Source organism: Gavia stellata, chromosome 23, assembly GCF_030936135.1.
Source record: "Gavia stellata isolate bGavSte3 chromosome 23, bGavSte3.hap2, whole genome shotgun sequence".
Classification (NCBI taxonomy): Eukaryota; Metazoa; Chordata; class Aves; order Gaviiformes; family Gaviidae; genus Gavia; species Gavia stellata.
Window position 1 is genome coordinate 1,631,095 of NC_082616.1, and position 20,592 is coordinate 1,651,686.

At 48.3% G+C, this 20,592-nt stretch overlaps 1 protein-coding gene across 8 annotated transcripts in view; it reads left to right on the forward strand.

Annotated features, from left to right (window-relative positions):
- Positions 1 to 7,660: 7,660 nt before the first annotated feature.
- EHBP1 (EH domain binding protein 1) overlaps positions 7,661 to 20,592 on the forward strand; it is a 234,136-nt gene continuing 221,204 nt past the window's right edge. For all 8 annotated transcript variants that reach the window (XM_059828420.1, XM_059828424.1, XM_059828421.1 and 5 more), the window contains exon 1: positions 7,661 to 8,017. In XM_059828420.1, coding sequence (XP_059684403.1) covers positions 7,914 to 8,017 — 104 coding nt within the window. In that variant the 5' untranslated portion in view covers positions 7,661 to 7,913. The remainder of the gene's footprint in view (positions 8,018 to 20,592) is intronic.

A 20,592-nucleotide genomic window follows, 5' to 3' on the forward strand; every position in this document is an offset into this window, starting at 1 on the left:
GCAGTGAAGAAGTTTTTCCCAGTATCCAGCCTAAACCTCCCCTGGTGCAACTTGAGGCCATTTCCTCTTGTTCTGTCGCTTGTCACTTGGGAGAAGAGGCCAACACCCACCTCACCACAACCCCCTTTCAGGCAGTTGTAGAGAGCGATGAGGTCTCCCCTCAGCCTCCTCTTCTCCAGACTGAACAACCCCAGCTCCCTCAGCCGCTCCTCAGCAGACTTGTGCTCCAGACCCCTCACCAGCTCCGTCGCCCTTCTCTGGACATGCTCCCGCACCTCAATGTCCTTCTTGGAGTGAGGGGCCCAAAACTGAACACAGCATTCGAGGTGCGGCCTCACCAGTGCCGCGTACAGGGGCACCATCACCTCCCTACTCCTGCTGGCCACACTATGTGCTGTTTATTTTAAAAAGAGAGGGACAAAGGCATTCTTTACCTCATTAGTGCTGCGGGATGTCCTATACAAGCATAATTATGCTTTGCAAAAAGGCTAGGGAGACCACACAGGAAGGGTATTGAAGAGCTGGAAAAGGTACAGGAGCCACTAAAGCGTGATAAAAGATCGAAAGTTGTTATTTATAGACAAAGTACAGGCTGCTGCTTTTCTTTTTTCTTTTTTCTTTTTTTTTTTTTTTTAAAGAAGAGAGAAACTGGGGCCACTAAGAGATGTACACAATTCTCAAGGATATCAAAAGGTTAATGACAAAACTCATTCAGACCTTTGCAAGCTGACTAACAGGAGAGTTGATAATCAACTTGGAGAAAGCAGTGCTAATCCAGAGTTTTGCGATACAGAATAGGGAAATGCTGTCTGTAGCGTATGGGTCTCCACCATCAATACCCCATCTTTCGTCTGGCCTCCACAGGCTGAACTGCATTGCGGCTTCTGCATTTCAGGAATGTGACTCCTGTCCTTGACCTCGTCTGCAGATAAATACAACATGCCCCTTACTGCTGAGTGGTTTGGGAAGAATTTCAGCCAGACAAGAGAAGAGAGATAAAGGAAAGACAGGTGAAGATGGTTTTCATCTGCCCTTTTTGAACCAGTCTGCTTGACTTTTCCTACAAGGCTTTGGGCAGGGGGGTAAGTGGGGCAGGGCAGGGAGTACCTAGTGCCTCTGGGGTGGCGTAATGAAGCTGGTCACAGGAGAGCAAAGGGGCTGCGACATGAGGCTGCCGCCCTGGGAAGGGGCCTTTTGGGGACCTGCTTCTGGCAGAGCACCTGGAGGGGAGGCACCCGCTGCCTGGCCGAAGCACGGCAGGGTCTCGCCACGTACAAGTGTGGGCTCCAGCCACAGCCGGAGAATAGAGAATCCATAAAAAAAGAGGTGCTGGTGAGTTAACCCCTGTCTCTGCAGATTACCCGTGGCAGCAGAGCTCCCGTGAGCCTGCTCCCTGCGGGGACAGGCTCTGGATTCGGAGGTTTAACGGGGTGGGTGCCTGCACACAGCTCCGTGCCTTGGGCTGGGACCTGGCCTGGGCTAGCAACCCTGCGCAGGTAAGCCCATCAGTCGGCAAGTACCGGGCTGGCCTGCCTGCCTCGGCCCATGCCAGGGTGCTCACCAAACACGAGCCCACCAGAGCACATCCTAAAATCTACTTCTTTTGCTGGTCAAGACAAATTGTGATGTTTTTATGCCGAGTGCCTTAAGTGCAGCTGGGAGTATTGCTGAAATTACATGCTTTCATTACAGGCTGAGATAGTAACTGGGCTATCTAATTCTGCGATGTGGAATCGCCTTTTCTCAGCTGCCAGTCTCAAAGTCAAGCTTTCATTGCTCGGATAAAAGAGGGTATTCCATCCTTCCCCCCCGCATTGTCACCAATATCTAGCAAAGGGAATATTCAAAACATTTTTTCCTCCAATACAGAATGTCTGCTGGGTGTCATCAGATCATGTGAAAAGACAGCTGAGTGGAATTTTTCCAGCAACAAACAAAAAACCAAAGAAGAAGGGAGGATTAAAAAAATTATTTTGTTGCTGCGTACGTTTTTATGATGTGCTATGTATATATATATTTTTTAATTACTGTTGGGATGTGAAGGAACAAAGAAAAAGAGCAGACAAGTGTGCTGCCATAGAACTTGGTGAGCATTACTTGTTACAGCACTGAATTTTATGGTGTCACGCATCACTTAGTGACATGTATTGGGGACCAGGAGGATGGTACTTGACCCGGATCTACTGAGGTCAGGGCAAATTCTCCACTACCTTCATTAACATGGGATCGAACTTCTGATGGGATTTAGAAATACAAGAAAGTTCAAAATGTAGCAGGTGAGGATAACCTCATGTGCATAGCCCATTGCCTCAGAAAGCTGAATGCTCTTGCAAATTCGACATAATCCAATTAGTTGCTTTCCTCAGTGACATTTCTGCAGGCTCATATACAGAAGGACAGGGAAACTGAGATTTATATTGATAGCTATTTCTAGCAAAGGTCATTTCTTTATTGGTGAGCAACCTGTCCTTAGTCATGCTGATGACGAGGCGTTGAAGGATAAGGGAGAGGCTGTATAGCTTTAAAGCTTAACAGGGAATAACATAAATAGAGCATAGATCATCTTTCTACTTGGACCAGGAGGCTTGCAATCTACCACCATCAGGCCAAAGCCAGGGAGCGGGAGTCAAAGTCCAGAAAAAAATAAATACTGGGATTTCTGTGGAGACTGTGAGGGAAGCTGGATATTTCAGTGCCACCACAGGGCGGGAAAAAGGGGAGCCACAGAGCACGAGAGTGTATTTTTGGATAGTAAGGGTGTCCTTGGTGGAACCAGCTGCTCATAAAGAACCGGGTCAGGGTGCTCTGGGGACTCCCTGGTTGGCCCCACCACCTTCCCAATTCGAGCAGCTCTCAGCATCCTGCTCCATGCCATTTCCAGAATCACACAGATGAGGGCATGCTCAAATACACACAAATACGCTTCCTCAGCTGTCCTTCCTTAGGCAAGGAAGGCAGCAGTTTTGACAGGAAAATGGTTTAAATAGATTGTATCATACATGTTATAAATCTTTAAATAATAAAACAGTGTCTGCCTATTCATCACATGACTATTTTTCCTGCTTGCAGAAGAGAAGGTCTTTGATACTGCACATAAAATGATGCATCATTCTTTTCATAATCGGGAGGACCTTTCCAGGAGCCATGTGAGAGTTGTTCATTCAGCTATTGACCTTAAAAGTAAGTATTGGGCACTTTGGTGTAACTAGCTTTGCTTGCTTTCACCATCAAGCTCCTAATATTGGATTAAGTAAAAACGTGACCGTTTTTCCCTAGATTTTGGCTCAGATCCTGAGCAGTGCCCTGCAGCTAAGCGATGGTTTCTGCTGGATCACTGGCACAAATCAAGCGTACGGCTGGCAGGCCCAGTCAAGAGATCCTTTCAATATGACAATGAAGTCAGCACAGGGATTCCTCGCTGCTCCATCAGAGCGCTCTGCCCAGGGGAAGGGGTATGGAGTTCTTCATCCGTGCCCTTGCTAATCCCTTTTTACCAATTCTTGGTTCCTTTGGGCTGTGAGCTGCTGAGAGCAGTCACAAGGGCTTTTGAGTTGGTCTGCTCTAGGACTCAGTCCAGTAACCTGAGAACGCTGCAGTGGCCTCTAGCTTCCAATCCGCAGCTGAAGATCTTGCCCTTCTTTTCAGAGTAGTTGCTCACACCCTTTGAAATCTCCTAAAGCTTTCCCCAAAATTGCAAGAGCTGAGGATTGCTGCTTTTAAAAACTGTAAAATAAAGAGATAATCTGTAGGATAATTGCCTATGTTACAATTCTCCCCACGCAATGCAGGAAGAAGCAGCCTTATGCTGTGTACTTCTTAGGCCTGGTGTAACTTGAATCCGAAAGCTATGAAGGAAATGGAAAATGTTAATAAATAATGATGTTTGAAACACGAGTCAGTGAGCAAACCACCAGACCTTCTGCGTTTATTCCACAGGACAGAAAATGTCTACCTCAGTTTGAGGAAAATAAAATCTTGGCCAAAGATATGTCTTAGGAATTAGCCTGGGTGCTGCGTGGTATTCAGAAGATAAATCAGAGCAGCTTACAGATTAACTCTTGGTAATACATACAGAATAAAGACAAATTTTGAAATAAAATCAGTACAACTGACTACTTGACATTTCCCTGGTATGAGGAACCAAGGATCTCCTCAGGGCCACTGGAATTTTAAATTACCTTGTTTGATCCACTTTACAGCTGCCAGATTTCCGTCTGGTATTTTCCAAGTCAGAACCAAGCATATGCATGCTCCAGACTGCGCGTTCTCAGTCTGATGTGTTCTGGAAATCCTGGCCTCATTTCCCAAATCCTAAGCAGGTGATCTGCACTTAAAAAAACAGTAATGTCTCCCTCAAGTGTGTTGGAATTACTGTGTGTGTGCAGACCAGCTGCAAAACTGGGACAGAAATCTTAGACAAATGTGCAAAATCTTCAAACTGTAACTTCAAAAATATTCAGGAAAAAAAAGAACGTTTTTGAGAAAATCTGTATGAGTAGTACAACTGTCTTTTCATGTTCCAGTGTGAAAGAAGGAGCCACTTCTTTCCTTCCACTTCAAGAAGGAAAATCACTGCCTCTTCCAGGACAGCTCCAAATCAGTAGAAAATGCATGCCCTCTGACAGCTCGGGTAAGTAAATCTGTCTTGAGAGAAAGCAAAGGAACGAAGACTAACACATTATAAGCAAAGGGATGACCTTTTTAATAGCCCAAATATTCACCCTCTCTAAAGTAACTCAGTTCAGCTTAGGCCTGTGGCCGTCCACGCCATCATTCTTTCTCTCCTTTCACTCCAGCCACTGAGTGCTGGCAGTCTCTGCGATATGCCGGCACAGAGAGAGGCGGCTTAGGGAAGAGGAGGAAAAGACTGGGATAAGGAGCTTCCCAGTCTGTGCATCAGGCTTGGACTCCATTTGGTTTGTCATGGGAGAGAACATAGAGGAGGACTGCAAAGCCCTGAGGCTTCGATTTTGCAGCCGCTCTCAGACCTCCACTGCATTATCTTTCTTATTTCCCTGTGCTTCCACTTGACAGCTGGCTTAGTTCCTTACTTGGCTGCCTGATAGGTTTAGGATTAGCTCCCACAGCATCTCACACAACCGCGTTGGGTCCTGACTCTGGAATCCACTTGTTGCGAATGGCACTTCAGGATCCGAGACTTAACTATGCCTGCGCGGGCGTACGGAGAGGCTTCAGAAGGCAAGTGGGCAGAAAGCCGCGTGGCGTTTTCTCTCTGAACCAGAATAAACCACCATTTCGTTTTAGATCAATGCTGGAAGCAAGGGCTTACATCTGGCTCCCGCCAGCCCCGTGGACTGTGGAAGTGCTCGGGCCTGGTTGCGGGAGATTCCCAGCCCACCTCCCGCGGGGATCACCCCTCTCGTCGCTCCCTTCTCCCCTCCAGACACCTCCACACAGACCATCCAGGCCCCAGCGTGTGCCTGCAGTTCCCGGAGCACACCATGGAGGTCCGCCAGCAAGGAAAGGGCGCCCCGCCCGCCCTGTTTACTCCCCCATCCCCTTTCCATCCACTTCCCATCCCCGCAACAACTCCTGACCGCCTCCAGGACCGCGGGCTGAGGGTCGGGCCGGGCCCTGGACCGACCCCCCCTCAGGGCCGGGCCCCTCCGCCGCTCCTCTCCCTCGCGGTGGTTTGTCCTCCCCACCCGCCGCCTCGATCCGCCTCCCGCGGCCGCGCCCTCCCTTCGGCCGCCCCGCGACCACCTGACAGGCGGCTGCCGCCCCGGTTCCCCCCGTCCCGCCCCGCCCCGTTCCTCCACCGGAGCCCCCCCGCCGCACCTCCCAGCCCGGGAGCGGCCCGCGCCCGCCGCTCCCCAGCGCTCGGGCGGCGGCGGGTCCCGAGGGCCGCTGCCCGCCACCGCCGCCGGGCCACGCCCCTCCCCTGACAGCCCGCTCCTCGCGCCACGCCCACCCCGCGGCTTTAGGAAGCGCCGCCGCCAATCGCCGGACGCTTTCGTGCTGACGGGCGGCCGCGCTCACCAATCGAGTAGCTCCTCCTTACAAGAAACCCCGCCTCCCCGAGCACTACCACCAATCAAAAAAAAGATTGCGTTGGGGGCGGGAGAAGAGGGCCTGCGAGCGTCGTCTTCCCTCGCTACCTCCCTCTCTCCGTTGCGCGAGGATCGCCTTTCGCCCGCAGGTGATTGACACGCGTCGGCAGCCAATGGGCTGCGGAGGGCGCGCGGCGGGGCCAATGGCGCGGCGGGGGCGGGCTGCGCCGGGCGGCGGGGGCGGGGGGAGCGGCGGGCTGGGGTGAGGCGAGGCGCAGCGCCGGCAGGAGGGCGATGGTGGTGGCGTGAGGCGCGGCGGGACCCGGGCTGGCTGCCCGGCCGGCGGGGCGAGGGCCAGGACTAAGCGGCGTGTGCCCGGCGCTCGCCATGAGGCTGCGGGAGGACGGGGACAGCCGCAGGGCGCTGCCGCCGGCGGGGCTGCCGCAGTAATGGGCAGCGGCAGCACTGCCTCTCGCCTGCCGTGTGGTGCCGGGGACCGCCCGTGAGGAGCCGGCGGCAGGTGAGTGCCGCGGCGCGGAGAGGGCCGCCCGCGCTGCCCCGCGCCTCTTCCCCTCCCGCTCCCCCGGCCGCCTCCCCCCCCCCCCCCACTTTGCTCCCCGCCGTCGGCGTTTTAATTTTTAAACCCCAACGGCTCCGGGGCGGGGGCGCTGCCCCGGCGGGCTGGGCGCTGAGGTGACAGGGGCTGGTGAGGCCGACGGGGCGCTCCTCGCCCCGGGGCTCCGCGGGGACGGCCCTGGACCCCAGGTTGCCTCCTCGCCTGCTTTGATGCCACCCTACCCTGCCTTCTGGCCAGGTGCGGCCGCCTTTTGCTTCCCCGTATTCCTAACCAGGAGGCTTTTTCCTCCGCGCCCAGCAGAGATGCCGCTTTCCTTTGGGAGGGGGAAGCCCCAGCTGGGTCTCTCCTCGCCCTTTTCACCTCCCCGATGAGCGTGTCTCAGCCCAGGATGGGGAGGCGTTTCCATTTCAATACGGTGCAGCGAGGAAGATGGGGAATCCTGGGCAGCCAGGGCTCGGGAAATGCCCCTTCCCATTTCACCCCCCTCACCCTGGCACAGGCATTTAAGTAGTAACACTCCCTCGCCGGCTTCTTAGCTGTTCCTTCTCCTTGGAAAGAGAAATGGGAGCGGGAGGGGTGTGTGTGTGAGAGGAAACAACTGTTACACCTTTTGTCATCAAGACAAAGAACTTGTCTTCATCTCCCTGCGTCCCTCCCTTTGGGTGCACACTGGCAGCACCTCAGCCACTTTGCATCGCTTCCCCGCGATGCTTCATAAGGCTTCGGTGTGGCCCTGACCTGCCCTTTTTTTGTTGTTGTTGCCAATTATGATGGTGCTGATAAAAGGACATGTTGATATGTTTCCAAACAGACTCGTGGTTTGCATTCCTGAAATTGCTGTAGCATTCTTATTTATTTATTTAATTGGGCAGGGAGGGGGGGGATGACAACAGGAAGGGGGTATGTTTTTGTGGTTTATTGTAGTCGTTTGAAAGGTACGAGATCACGTGCAATTGCAGCACTGTAGTATGGAATATGTTAACCAACGCTTTCTCCCCCTGTCTTATTTGTCTTCCAGTCCTGCAGTTTCCACATCATCTGCTGTGTGAGGAATGATGATTCCGTGAAAGAACTTCCTTTCAATTACCTGTCTGCTCCTATTGCATGCTGCTCCTGGCCAGGGATGAGCCATCCAGCTAGACTGGGATTTACCGTGAAGAAGGGAGAGGCAGAATATGAATTGTAGACATCCCATCAAGTTCCTCGCGTGCTGTTTTTACTGTGTCTGTATATAAATCTGCTAGTATCGAGCACGCGCACTCGTAAACCTACACTGGTATTTCCAGAGTTGCTACTGTGTAAGAGGACTGGTATTTCTCACCATCATGGCTTCAGTTTGGAAGAGACTGCAGCGTGTTGGGAAACATGCATCCAAGTTCCAGTTTGTGGCCTCTTACCAGGAGTTGATGGTCGAGTGCACCAAAAAATGGTAAGAAGCAGCTCGTGTTGCTGCACAAATGGTGGAGTAAGTTGCTGGTGCTGAAATAGGAAGGATGTTGCTCATTTTGTATTGCTTGGTGTGCGTGCATTGGTCTTGCCTCCCCTCGCTTTCTCTTGCCTGCCCGTTGCAGAAGCAGCTGCGTGGGGTGCTTGGTTTTCTTGATGAGTGTTTTGCTGTATACTTATCTTGGACCTGTTGGTTTTGTTCTGTACTCTGATTTTCTTAGCTGGCATTGTTGTTACCATGCAGAGGACTGTGCATTTATTAGCTTGACACATTTATTAGCTGTGACTTAGTGGTGTGGTTTTGGTTGCTGTGGGGTTTTTTTTAATAATATTTCCCAAGAGCTGTTTTCCAACTTCCAGCTCAACTCTTGGTGCTGAATGTTATCTGCTGACACTGTTGTTAGCTGACTGAGGCATTTGAGATCAGCTCTGGAAATGGTGGTGTTTTAATCTGGGGTGCATACCCGTTTCGATTTTGACTTTTTTACCTGAAGATGCCTTGTCTCTCCTTCTTTTCCTTCTGCCTTTCCATCTTTTAATGGGAAGAGGCAAGAAAAAGATCCTTGGGAATTGTCTTAAGGTATTTGCTTGGTTGGACAAGAATTCTGTGCAGTGATGGTCCAGTTGGATGGCTTTGGAGCTGACTAGGCAGCAGTTAACAGTTAATGGTATGGCTCTGGCGTATCTTCCTTTGCAAAATGAGCTGAAATAAATCTGCTAGGGAAGACTAGAAGCTGCTTTTAAATAGTCAAAGATGTCCATTATACAAATACTTAAATGCTGTTTTATATGTTTGGAATATTGACCTTACTGACATAATTCCTCACATTAGCATGAGCCTGTAGTGTCAGGGGACAGAGAAAGTACTTCCCAGACCTCGTGGACTGAGATGTTCAAATTGCCTTGTAATAAACTGCAGCCTCCTTTCTAAGGAAGTTTGGCACTTGCACTGGCGGCTTTCACTGGTTATGAGTAATTGCCTCTACAAATTTAAATTCTGTCTCTTGGAGTTGGAAATCTCTGTCAAATATGCTGGAAGGCTGCTTGCTGTGCTGTCTTAAAGGAGCACTGTCAGGTTAAAAATATTTTCTAACAAGTTATCTTCTTGCCTAAAATGTTTGGAAAGATTATTAAGAAACAGAATCGTTTTGGAAGTTGAGCTTGCTGTCACAGAATAAACTACAAATAAAAATATTTTAAAAGTTGAAAGAGGCTGTTGTGATTATCTCATGGGATCTACTGTCTAGTTCAGGCCAAAGAGTTTTCCACAGTAATTTTGGTTTATCAGGTTTATTTTAGCAGTTGCATTTATTACTTCTTATGTTTTGTTTGCATAAACTAGCCTGTTTTGGCTTTCATTTTCACTTTGATTCACTCCTGGCTTGAGAATTTGCAGAATGCTTCAGCACTGAAGTATGAATGCTGCAGGGGAACGTTCAGATTTGATCTGCAGTGAACTTTCACTTGACTTAAGAAAAAGTCACACACAAAAGTTCTCTTGTGAACAATCTTGTTATTTTAGAAACAATTAGCTTATTGTTTAATCTTAAACTAGAGTGCCCACCTAGCAAAATGCCTGTGCGTGAAGCAGTGCAGCAGCCTTGCAAAACCTCAGATACGCAACTAATTTTTTTAAAAAAGGTTGTCTTTCTGAACCTTCATCTTATGTTCTTGAATTTAAACATAGGCAAGATCAGTGCGTGTGTTGGTTATGACGAAGCAACAGTATGGTGGTGAAGTGTGGATGAATTCTAGGAAAAATAACAATAGGGGAAAAAACATCGCTCACACAGTCATTTGATCGTAGGCTTTTCTGTTCTGCTTCCTCTTGTTTGGAGAACCTTAACAAAAATATTCTTTAGGCATGCGAGCTAAAATACAATATTTCTGCCGTAAGTGGAACTCCTCTATGAAACGGAAGGGTAAATATTTATATATTTTGAGAACCTTCAACTAAGTCTTTCCTTAACTTTGGAGAAGAGCGTTTTGCACGTGCTGACAGAATCACTGCTTCCTCTATTTCTGAAGCTTGTTATCTGAGTTTGGCCTGTGTGAGAACAACCCAGAAGAAATGAACTCCATATGCTGGCCTTGCTGAAAGCACTCAATATATTAAGTGTCGGCACTGTAGTCTGTAGTTTTTTTGATCGAAATGGAGCAAGCTGTAAGTTATTTTAATGTCCTGGCATTTTAACAATGCAGTGTTTCTGGAGGAAAAGAATGCTCCATTCATATTTTAAAATAAATGACAATGCAGTCATGAACGCACTTGGACTGAGATGTGTCTGTGAGCGAGGACTGTGCATGACCAAAACAGGCTGGGTGCCTGTCTGAGAACTGCTATCTTCTCTTAGGTTTGCATTGGTCTAACTCTTCAGAAAATGACTTGTGTGTTATTTTTGTACCTCATCGTGTGCGGTTTGCAACGTTGGGTGTATTTCTGGTTGGCTTTAATACTTTTTGTCTCCTCTGGACTTGTATTGATTTGAATTTTTTTTTTTTAACTTAGTGTTCAAAATAGCTCCTGCTCTTGTTTCTGGAGTTATGCTGGCTGTGTGGGAAGTCACTGCCACTCTGGTGTTGCTGCTTCACTCTTTTAAAGGACAGCATTTGTCCAGCACAGCCTAAAACTCCCTTTCCTTGCTTTTTCTGCTCGATTCTTGTCCCTACTAATGATTAAAGTCAGCCCCTCTCAGATGATTGCTTTTCATCGGTGGTGCATGTGCAGGGGGACGGGTTGTGATGGAGTGTCCAGTGCTGTCACTGTTTCAGTAGAAAAACCTTATTTTCAGGTAATTATCAGGATTGAGTCGCTTCTGTGGCATTCTGGCTGCTCCCATCGACCCAGACCTAATTATTGTGTCTGCTCGGTACTTTGGAAAAATTGAGCAGTTGGTTCATTTAGAGCCTTTCATTAAAAATAAATAAATAAATGCAGTCTTGGTCTTTAATCTGGATTAGTGACTCCTGCTACTGTGAAAACGTCATGCTTTGCGTTAATCATATAAGCACTTGATTTATTTTCTGAAAGGGGCTTGCTTGGCAGTGCTGGAGTGTGTCATCCTCCACTTACCCTTGGAATAAGCTGGGGCAGCGCTGGATTTTCCACCCAGCCTTGCCAGTGAGCTGCAGTCCTGGCCTGGAAGTACTGTGCGCGGTAGGAGAGAGTTAATTTAGTCCTTAACCAGAAATCAGCCTCTTGCATTTTGCTTAGGCTTCTGCAAAAAAACAACAAAAAAGTTGTATTTGCCGCTCTGTGCTGTCGGCGCGGACTGTTGCTGCGTGGGATAGGAGCGTGCTGGGCATCGCTGGCAGGTGTAATGCCGTGACTTGAGCAGGGGACCCGGTTCAGTTGCCTGAACGCTGGTGTCTAGCGCTGTTTGAGATGCCTTTGGGATACCTGCCAGTCCAGCTGCCAGTTTGGAGAAGCCCGGGTCTCCTGTTGATGCTGTGTCAAGCCTGCCAGCCCGGCGTGCATCTCTTGTGTACCCCTGGGCTCCTCTGCGCAGGCGGCTGAGTCCAGGCTTGTCTGAGGCGCAGGCTTGGCGGAGGAGCCTCACCGGAGGAAAATGCTCCTTCGGACCAGAGATCAGTTCCAGTACTCAGACCCGAAGCTGATGGCTGTTCTACAGAGCTGCCGAAGCATCTCATGCTGAACGCACGAGCTCTCTAGGATGGCTTTTACATTTCTTTATTTTTGTGTGATGTCTCGCAAGTCAAGGACTCAATAGGAGCTCCAAGTGTAGTGTTGACTGATTTCCACAGAGAATGGCCTAACTTACAGAGTCAAGGTTGCCAAGTTCTTAATATGTCATTTTCCGTTAGATGGTTTTATGAGCGAGAAAGCCGCTCACCTGAACGTAGGTGCTAACTGCTTAAAAACGCTGGAAAAGAGTAAACATAAGGAGGCTTTTCTACAGGATTTGCCATTCAGCAGTTGCTTTAGAGATAAAGAAATAGTTATTTTTTCACAACGTTTATAATACCTGTCATCTCCTATAGGAACTGCTTTGCTTTCAAATCCTGCTTAAAAATACGGCGAGCCATGATGTTCTAGAAGGGTTAAACCGTTCTTGTATGCTGCCTTAACTGAAGACAGGCTTCATTTCCATGAGGCAAGTCGCCTATTTTTGTATCAATTAGGTACGGTCTGAAGTAGGTTCTGTATTTTCAAATATACATCTTTCTCTTTTGGAAATGAAGTAACGCTTAATCTTTTCTTCCAAAAGGCTTTAGCCATCTGTTTTTCTCTTCTATTGTCGTTTCATAACTGGATGCTGCAGGAATTTTAAGATTTGGCATGCACCGTGCATGGGAGAGAAATGAGCTTTTTGAGATTCCACGGTTCGCACCCGTCTGCTTGCCTTCTGGTCGCTGCTTCCCAGCAAACTCCTCAGTGCTGAAGGCCACCGACAGAACTGGAGTTAACTGGTTGCTGTAGAAATCCTTGGGGGTTGCCTGTACAGGGTCAGGCTGTCAGATCGCTCAGTTAATTTCCTTCCTTTACACGGTTGTTAAGGGGATTTTGTGAGCGCCGAAGTGCTTTTAATTATTAAGGATGATCGCATTGAAACCTGTGACAAGAAGAGATACAGATACAGGTCAATTCAGAATCTCTTTGAGTTAGTTTTGCAGCGAGCCGTGCTCTTTGTCGTGGGCTTGCTCTTCTGAGTTTTTGATCGGATTTGCATTTGCACATTAGCCATGTAGGTATACCGTAACAAGTATAGCTTGTGCAAGGAAAGCGTCGCGCAATTTCTACTGCTTTTTAGCTTCTTTTCGCCTTCTCAATTGAATTATACTCTGTCCTCACGCTCTTCATTGAGATCTCTGATTCTACACCAGATAATCCCTGTCTGCGAACACACTTCAGCATTTTCTTCTCCATCCTTTTCCAGTTTCGACTGAGGACTTCTTGAGCGCTTAAATTGTGTCAAACTTATTCTTTCTGAATAATCACCACCGGCTGCCTTACAGGTCAGTCTTGTCCCTTTCTTCCCGCAGTCAGTTAAAACACTTATTGTCCACACGCAAAAGCGGTTCTCTTCTGCCGCTTTGCATCTCTTTACTCTTTGTATCCGAAAGAAATCCTCAATTTCAGAAATTTAGATCTGCTCCTTTGGGCTCTCTGCCTGACTTCCGTCAGGAGGTTGTCTACCAGTCCTGACTCCTTAGCACCAGCTGCTTTCCTTCCCTACCTTACCAAGCTAGTTTCCTGGCCCCTTTTGTAGCCTTATGTCTGTTCCATGGCCCACAAGTTAGGGATTTCTCATCAAAATTGTCGGTTGCATATTGTGCAGTGAAGAGGTACGGGTTCAGTAGGAGAGGTACGGGTGTATGTGAAATCTTCCTTGCTGCTGACTTCTTCAGATGGTCAGTGCTGCATGCTTATACCCATTTTCTATTTGCAGCAACTCTTTGAGAGTATTTGAAACTCAGCGCCCGGTTCCTGAAAGACCTCATTGGTAGAAGCAGGCACAAAGTTTAGTATCTGTAAGGCAGAAAGACTTGGGTTTGTCCTAAATACTTGTTCTGAATTTTATTTGTCTTCGAGAGACAGAATTCTTTCCAGCAATTCCTTGACATCATTTACCATCCTAACAGTAACAAAAGTAATTGTCTAAAGCCAAAAAGATGAGGTTATATCCAAGTTGTAGACAAACCCGTCTTAATGGTCTGTCATTCATTCAGTTAAAGGGGTGAGGATGTCTCCTTGAATAAATAAAATACTTGCATTCTAACACAGCTTTATATTGTGAAACTGTGTGTGTGTAACTTCCTGACAGAGCTTTACAAACAAATAAAACCTGGCTCCCTTCCTGCAGGCGCTGTTAAACGCACACGGTAAAGGACGCGCGCTGCGCCTTTGAACCCGGTGCGCTTGAGCTGGAATAAAGTATTTCTTTGCAGGATTGGATCCCTGTGGGTACTCTTTTCAGCTCTTTGTGTTACAAGGTTAAATAAAATGAAATATTATGACATAGTGTAGGCCTCATCTGAGCTGAGTCTTCAGTCCCTCCGACTGCTCGGGCTGTGTAGTGCCTGTCTGTTGCTTCCATTAGTTTTTAATTGGTTGGAGAGAGCTGAAGTCCCTTTCAAAGCTTAGCGTGAATAAGGAGAGGAGGCGGAGGCCGGTAAGGTTGACTAAATCGTAGGAAACTCTTCTTATAAAACAAACCCTTCAGTTACCGCCAGTAAAAGCATTCTGCTTGGGTGGCTTTCTGAGAATATGGGGGCGGGGGGGCTGCTTGTTTACTTCTAAAAGCTTGCCCAGTTTACTCTGAGGGGAGCGTGTGAAGTGTGGGTTGGTTTCCCTTGCCCCTCTCTCCCCTTTTCCTCCTCGGGGCAGAAGCTGGCCCTGGCAGGCTGTTTGCTCCCTTGCTGCGGGACGTTCCCGAGCCGCCCTCTGCTCCAGGTCTGTTCCGCGTGTCCTGGGGTGGACTCTGAAACACGGGAGCTATGCAGCTGAACTTTTGTTCCTTATTATAAGATATGCATACAGCAATAGGGTAAATAAAGCCGTCCGCGCTTTCTTCCTCTCGTCGTCTTTATTTGAAAAACGTACTTCTGCAGCACACAGTTCGTGTAAGTGCGTCAGAGCCTCTCAGCTGGGAAAAGCTGTAGGTTTTGGCAGTTGAGGTATAGGGTAGTTGTGGCTTTTGGCACCTGGAAAGGCCTTGCAGGGACTTGGGAACGGTGGGTTAAGCGTGAGCTAAAATTAGCAGAACCGTAACTAACATTGCTGTTGTCTAAGGCTCTGACTCATGAGGCTTCCTGGGTTCTGGAGCGTGGCTGAGATGTCACCGGCCCTTAGCAGTCCTCTTCCTCCGCGTTCCCCTGCCCTGAAGCAGAGGTGGGATGACAGTACGGCTGCCTGGTGTGTTAGTGCGAACTGCCGTCAGCTTCAGGTCACATTTGTAAGGCGAGCGTGAACCACCGCACCTCCCTTACGCCGCCCTGATGCAGCGGGGAGGAAGACCTGCCAGAGGGGTGAGATGAGCCACAGCTGTGGGCAAGAGCATCTTAAAGTGCTTCAGCTAAGTCACCCGGACCCTGAGTCGGTGCCCTGGGCTGTCGCTGTAGGGCTTCCAAACGCACGAGCTTCTGAGATGGATCAGAAGCGTAGGCCCTTCTGAACTACAGCTTCCAGCTGCCTGTGAAGATGAGCGGTGCAGAAGTAATTCTCATCTGCCTGTTGAGGTTTTCTGTGTAGTGGAGAGTTGCTATTGGGGGTTCCTTTTTATTTCTATTTTATTATCACTTAAGGAGACTTTCTTGAGGATTACTGCAAAGCTATGGCCAGGCTCTGCAGCTGCTTAACTGTCTGCAGCTGCTGAACTGCGATCTCTGTGGCTCTGTGTATTTATTTTAGCTCAAACTGGTTTCGGGTTTTATTTCATGTGCACACTCAGTCTCCAGCAGTCATTCTGTGGGCTTTGTTTTGGGTGAGCTGCTGTGTCAGAGCCTAACAGCACACTAGCAGATCTGATCTTTCTTTTCTAATGGATCTGTTTTAAAAAATGACTTAAGTGTTGACCAAACATCACAAGGGCAAAAGAATTTCTAGTTCCAGGGACAACCGATTTGAAACAATCGGGGGCATTTTAAGACTCCATCATATCACATCGGTTTTGACTCCCATATTACTGTGGTCCACACAACTACCACTCGTTTCCTCGGCACCATCTCTCTAAGCACCGGTAATGACCGGTCACCCTCCATGTTCACTGCCTCCTCTTTCTTTACCCAAGAAGTAATGTTCGCTTCCTTGCGGCTGTCTGACGGGTCGGAGTTGTCTGGGGCTGCCGGATGGGTGGCATGGGCTGTTGCGGTGGGAGATGTATGTTTTGATGGGTGTTGCAGCTTTGCTGGGAGCATATATTCATCTCCGCCTGTTGGGACAAACCCCATTGCCTTTCTTGTAGGCCAGGCAGACCAAAGACATTCCCTGAGTCAGCTCTGAGCTTTCCATCAGGTACGTTGCTGCCTGATGCCCTAAGATGAGAGCTGTCTTGAGCTTTCTTCAGGGCTAAGACTAATGCAGTGATGCCCGTGCTTTTCAATCCAGTGTCGTAAACTGACTTTCCCCTCCTAGCTGTGCTTGGGAAGAGTATTTGCATAGCCAGTACTGTTAATATCAAAAGCCATATTAAACGAAGTAATTGGAGAACCTGGACCATTGAATACAGTTGGCAGCACGCTGTACGCTGCCACTCAGCGTGCGCTGTGAGCTTCCTTTACTTTTAGTGACTGCTTGTTAAGTAAACTCTGAATCCCTTTGTTTATGGCAGTACATAGGAGGAGATTTAAAAGAACAGAAGAGAGCTGTCAAAACAGCTTAATTCTCTTTTCCAGCAAAGATCTAACTCGGCAGCCTGTAAATTTCCAAACCAACCTGTTGCTGATCTGCGGTGTATTAGCGGAGGGCTTGACCTTGGCAGCTCCTGGTAAGACCTGATGTGATTATAGCTCTGGAGTCACAGCTCTGGCCGTGTTGGCAGGTGGGTGAGTCTGTTTGGCTGTTCTCAACTGCCTGGCTGTATTTTTCTTCTGGTCACACCTACCATCTCTTGGAAAACTGATTTAGTGGTTTGTCTCTTCCTGTAGGTAACCCAAGCACTAGTTGTATAAAGCCGTGGAAAACTTTCAAGAGAACGAGATTATTTAAACTCCTTTTTCTCTTCAAGTGCAGATCTTAACTGGATAGAGTACTTGGAATAAGTGTCTCTTAAGTCGAGCGAGTGAATATTCATAAAACTTCCCCTTGCATTCCTTTATCTTTGACATGTAAGAAGATTTTAAGAATGGGAAAGTCCTGACCCATTTTTCACCACTTCCTCTCATACCGCAAAAAGCAAAAGAATCTAGTACAGTGTTACTTGGTTTTGAGGCATATTTCAGGTGGCTCCTGTTTACTATTAGCACTTTTTAAAAGATCCTTTTAGAAAATACCTATGGCATTGGTGTCTTCACCCCCCTCTTTAGGGATTTGTGCATGTAGAAAAGGGCATTTTGGTTGTAGGCTTTGCTTTTGGTTTTTCATTTTCTTGCTAAAATTCTTTACTTCCTTCCCTTTGGATGGCTGCTCTGAGCTCCAGTGTCTGTATACCCTTTCAGAATACCAAGACACAGACAATCTTAAAACAGTAAATGAATTATTTTTCTTTCCCATGGATTCCGTTTTTTGTGTAGTAAATGGGATTATTTTTTTTTCCATTTTGAACTGAAAGATAGAATCATAGAATGGTTTGGGTTGGAAGGGACCTTAAAGATCACCTAGTTCCAACCCCCCTGCCATGGGCAGGGACACCTTCCACCAGACCAGGTTGCTCAAAGCCCCGTCCAACCTCACCTTGAACATTTCCAGGGTTGGGGCATCCACAACTTCCTTGGGCAACTTGTTCCAGTGCCTCACCACCCTCATGGTGAAGAATTTCATCCCAATATCTAATCTAAATCTACCCTCTTAGATAAGACCAAGATGGCCAAGAGAAATCTTAACACCCTGAATTCTCCTAGTGACTGATGTAATCGTGGGACTTTTTGACAGAGGACTGACAAGGTGTGTGATGATCCATACTGCTGGAATTGTAAACATCTAGTGCTTAAGACATGATGCCTCCTTTAGTCCGTGGCTGTAAGACTGTCCAGTAGAGGAGGGGGAAAGGCAACTCTTCTTTCCTGCCCCCCCACTCTTTTCCCTCTTTTCTGGGATAAATGCTGTGCCCGCTGAAAGCCAGCAGCTGCGCAACAGGGCAGCGCCGGGATATGGTGATACAGAGAGCGTGGTGAAGGATGGTGCGAGCGGACTGCCCCGAGACGTCGTCTGCTGCCTGTGGCAGCCTACTGTGCCGCGCTGCCTCGTCAATGCCTGTCGTTCCTCCACACCATCACTGCTGGCACTTTTCTGGAGAGCTAGGACAGCCCTTTTCTCTGGACACACAGCACGGTTGTGGTTGGTGGGGCCGTGCTGTCAGTGGTTATGACTTGTTAGCTCGCTGTGTTGTTGTTTTTGAACCTTGGGCTTCTCCCTTATTTTTAGCTTTGCTTCACAGGGAAAAAAGTTCTCATGTGATGTTAAAATGCATTCGAATTTTTTGTCTGGCCAGCAAATTCAGCGCTGCGTCGGAAAGTTTCAGCAGGCAACTTCAACCAAAGCTTATGGGGGTGGAAACCTTCAACTATTATTTCCATGGGTTTTGTGACAAAAGGCCTCTGGATGGAAGAGAGGAGCCTTGGTCAGAACCCGTGGCTGCAGGTAAAAAGCCAGTAACTCTACCCTTTATTAGACACTGGAGAATCTGCCAGGGCAAAAGCTGCTGGCAGCCCGACCTCTTTCCCTCTGCCTGGAACTACGGGTTTGTTTCAGTTTGTGCTTCCACACGGCCCTTTGCACGAGAGTATTTTTGGAGCAGGGAGCTGCTAGGCACACTCCTGTGTTCCTCTGCTCCCCATCTCTTACCGCAGCCGCCTCCTGCTCCGGCTGCCCCAGGAGAGGCTCTGTCGCAGAGGAAGGTGGCAGTTACCTCGGCTTTCGGTTTGTGGGTTACCCGCTCCTGGTGCTCCGTGTTCTTCTTGCCCATCATCAGTAACTTCGGTACCGCTGGTAGCGTGGCTAATGTTGATCTAGTACCGCTGCAGGTGACAGTGCAGTCCCTTGTCTCCTTTCCTATTGCTGTACCAGGAATATGGAAATTTTTGCCTATAGATTCAGTCTTGTTGTCTGGAGTGGACCCTAATAAAGTATTTACAATGCACAAAGTCTGCTTCCTCCTGGAAAAAAAAAAAATGCTGACTTCAGTAAAAAAAATTATTTCAGACAAATTTATTCTTAGGGAAGTAGAGCGTGTACTGTAGGGGGAAAAATAATACTTCTTTTTAGCAGCAGCTGTTAAAAGGAGGGTGCCTGCTTGATTTGCAATTAATGATAAAGTCAACAAACTGTAATATAAAAACCAGAAATTATCTTGAGCTACTCTTGACTACAGGGAGACTGCAATTTACCCTAGCGTGTTCATGTATTGCGAGAACTGTCAGTATCTCTTATGGCTGACAAAACCCCATTAAGGCCCAGAGAAGCAGAAACCTGCTGCCTCGCCGGCCTCACAGAGCGTGTTTTCTGCCCTCTTCTTCCTCCTGTGCTGTGCTGTAGGTGGGCACAGAGGAGACTCGGTTAGGCTTGCCTTAGGTCATCTTCTGCAGGGTTTGTTTCTTCTTTGCTGCCCTAGGAAGCCTTTAAAAAACGGTTGGTCTTGCAACTTTTTACGTGGAATATTTGTTTGTTGCATTTCAGCGTTGCTCAGGGATGGGCAGGACCGGCGGTGAGCTGAGCTGAGGGGGAAGCAGGGGGAGTGAGGAGCAGAACGTGAGGCTTTTCTCCCTCTTTGAATGTCTTCTGGTCTGCCTGTACGGGATATACAAGGCAGATCATGCTGGGTTTGGAGACGGAAAAACAGTGACCCAAATAGGAGCAACCCGTGTGTGAAGCAAAAATAATTACTTCGGAGAACAGCCGTGGAGCCGCCTTGTATTTCTGCTGATGTCATCTCTTTGGTTAGCACGGGTTTTACTGTTGGGGTCATAACTTCTTCTTATACTGAACATCCCTCGCAGCAAAAAGAGAAGTTAAAAGCGGTGGGTAGATGTTTTTGGACGCTGGTAACACATGACAGAGAATTCTGTCACCTGTGCATAGTCCGGGCAGATATATATCACAGAATCACTAAGGTTGGAAAAGACTTGTAAGATCATCAAGTCCAACCACCAACCCAACCCCACCATGCCCACTAAACCATGTCCCGCAGTGCCACGTCCACACGTTCCTTGAACACCTCCAGTGATGGTGACTCCACCACCTCCCTGGGCAGCCTCTTCCAGTGCTTCACCACTCCCTCAGTAAAGAAATTTTTCCTAATATCCAGCCTAAACCTCCCCTGGCGTAACTTGAGGCCATTTCCTCTCATCCCATCACTTGTCACTTGGGAGAAGAGACCAACACCCACCTCACCACAACCCCCTTTCAGGCAGTTGTAGAGAGCGATGAGGTCTCCCCTCAGCCTCCTCTTCTCCAGACTGAACACCCCCAGCTCCCTCAGCCGCTCCTCATCAGACTTGTGCTCCAGACCCCTCACCAGCTCCGTCGCCCTTCTCTGGACGCACCCAAGATGCAGTGTGTATATATGAAATCGGTGTCCGTTGTTGAACCATCTTAAGGGGAGGAAAGCCTGCGTGCTGCTGATGAATAGCAGAAGGGATGGCTGTCGCTGGTAAGGGCCAAATCTTGTCCGCCCTTGGATACTCTGGGAGGCTCCCAGATGTGCTGTGGGGCACGTGGGCTGAGCGGGGCCAGAAGTCTCGCTTTCCGTACAACCTCAGGCCATCTCGCTGGTAAACTAAGTAGCTGTGGAATAGTGAAGTATTTCACGCTGCTGAAATGCTTGACGTCGTAGTAAACCCCAGGCCTTTATTCTCCTGTTGAATACAAATCCTTTCGGCTGTAATCAGATGTTTTGTGTTTTATTCAGATGGATGTTTGCTGACCCAGGCCACGTAAAGTCC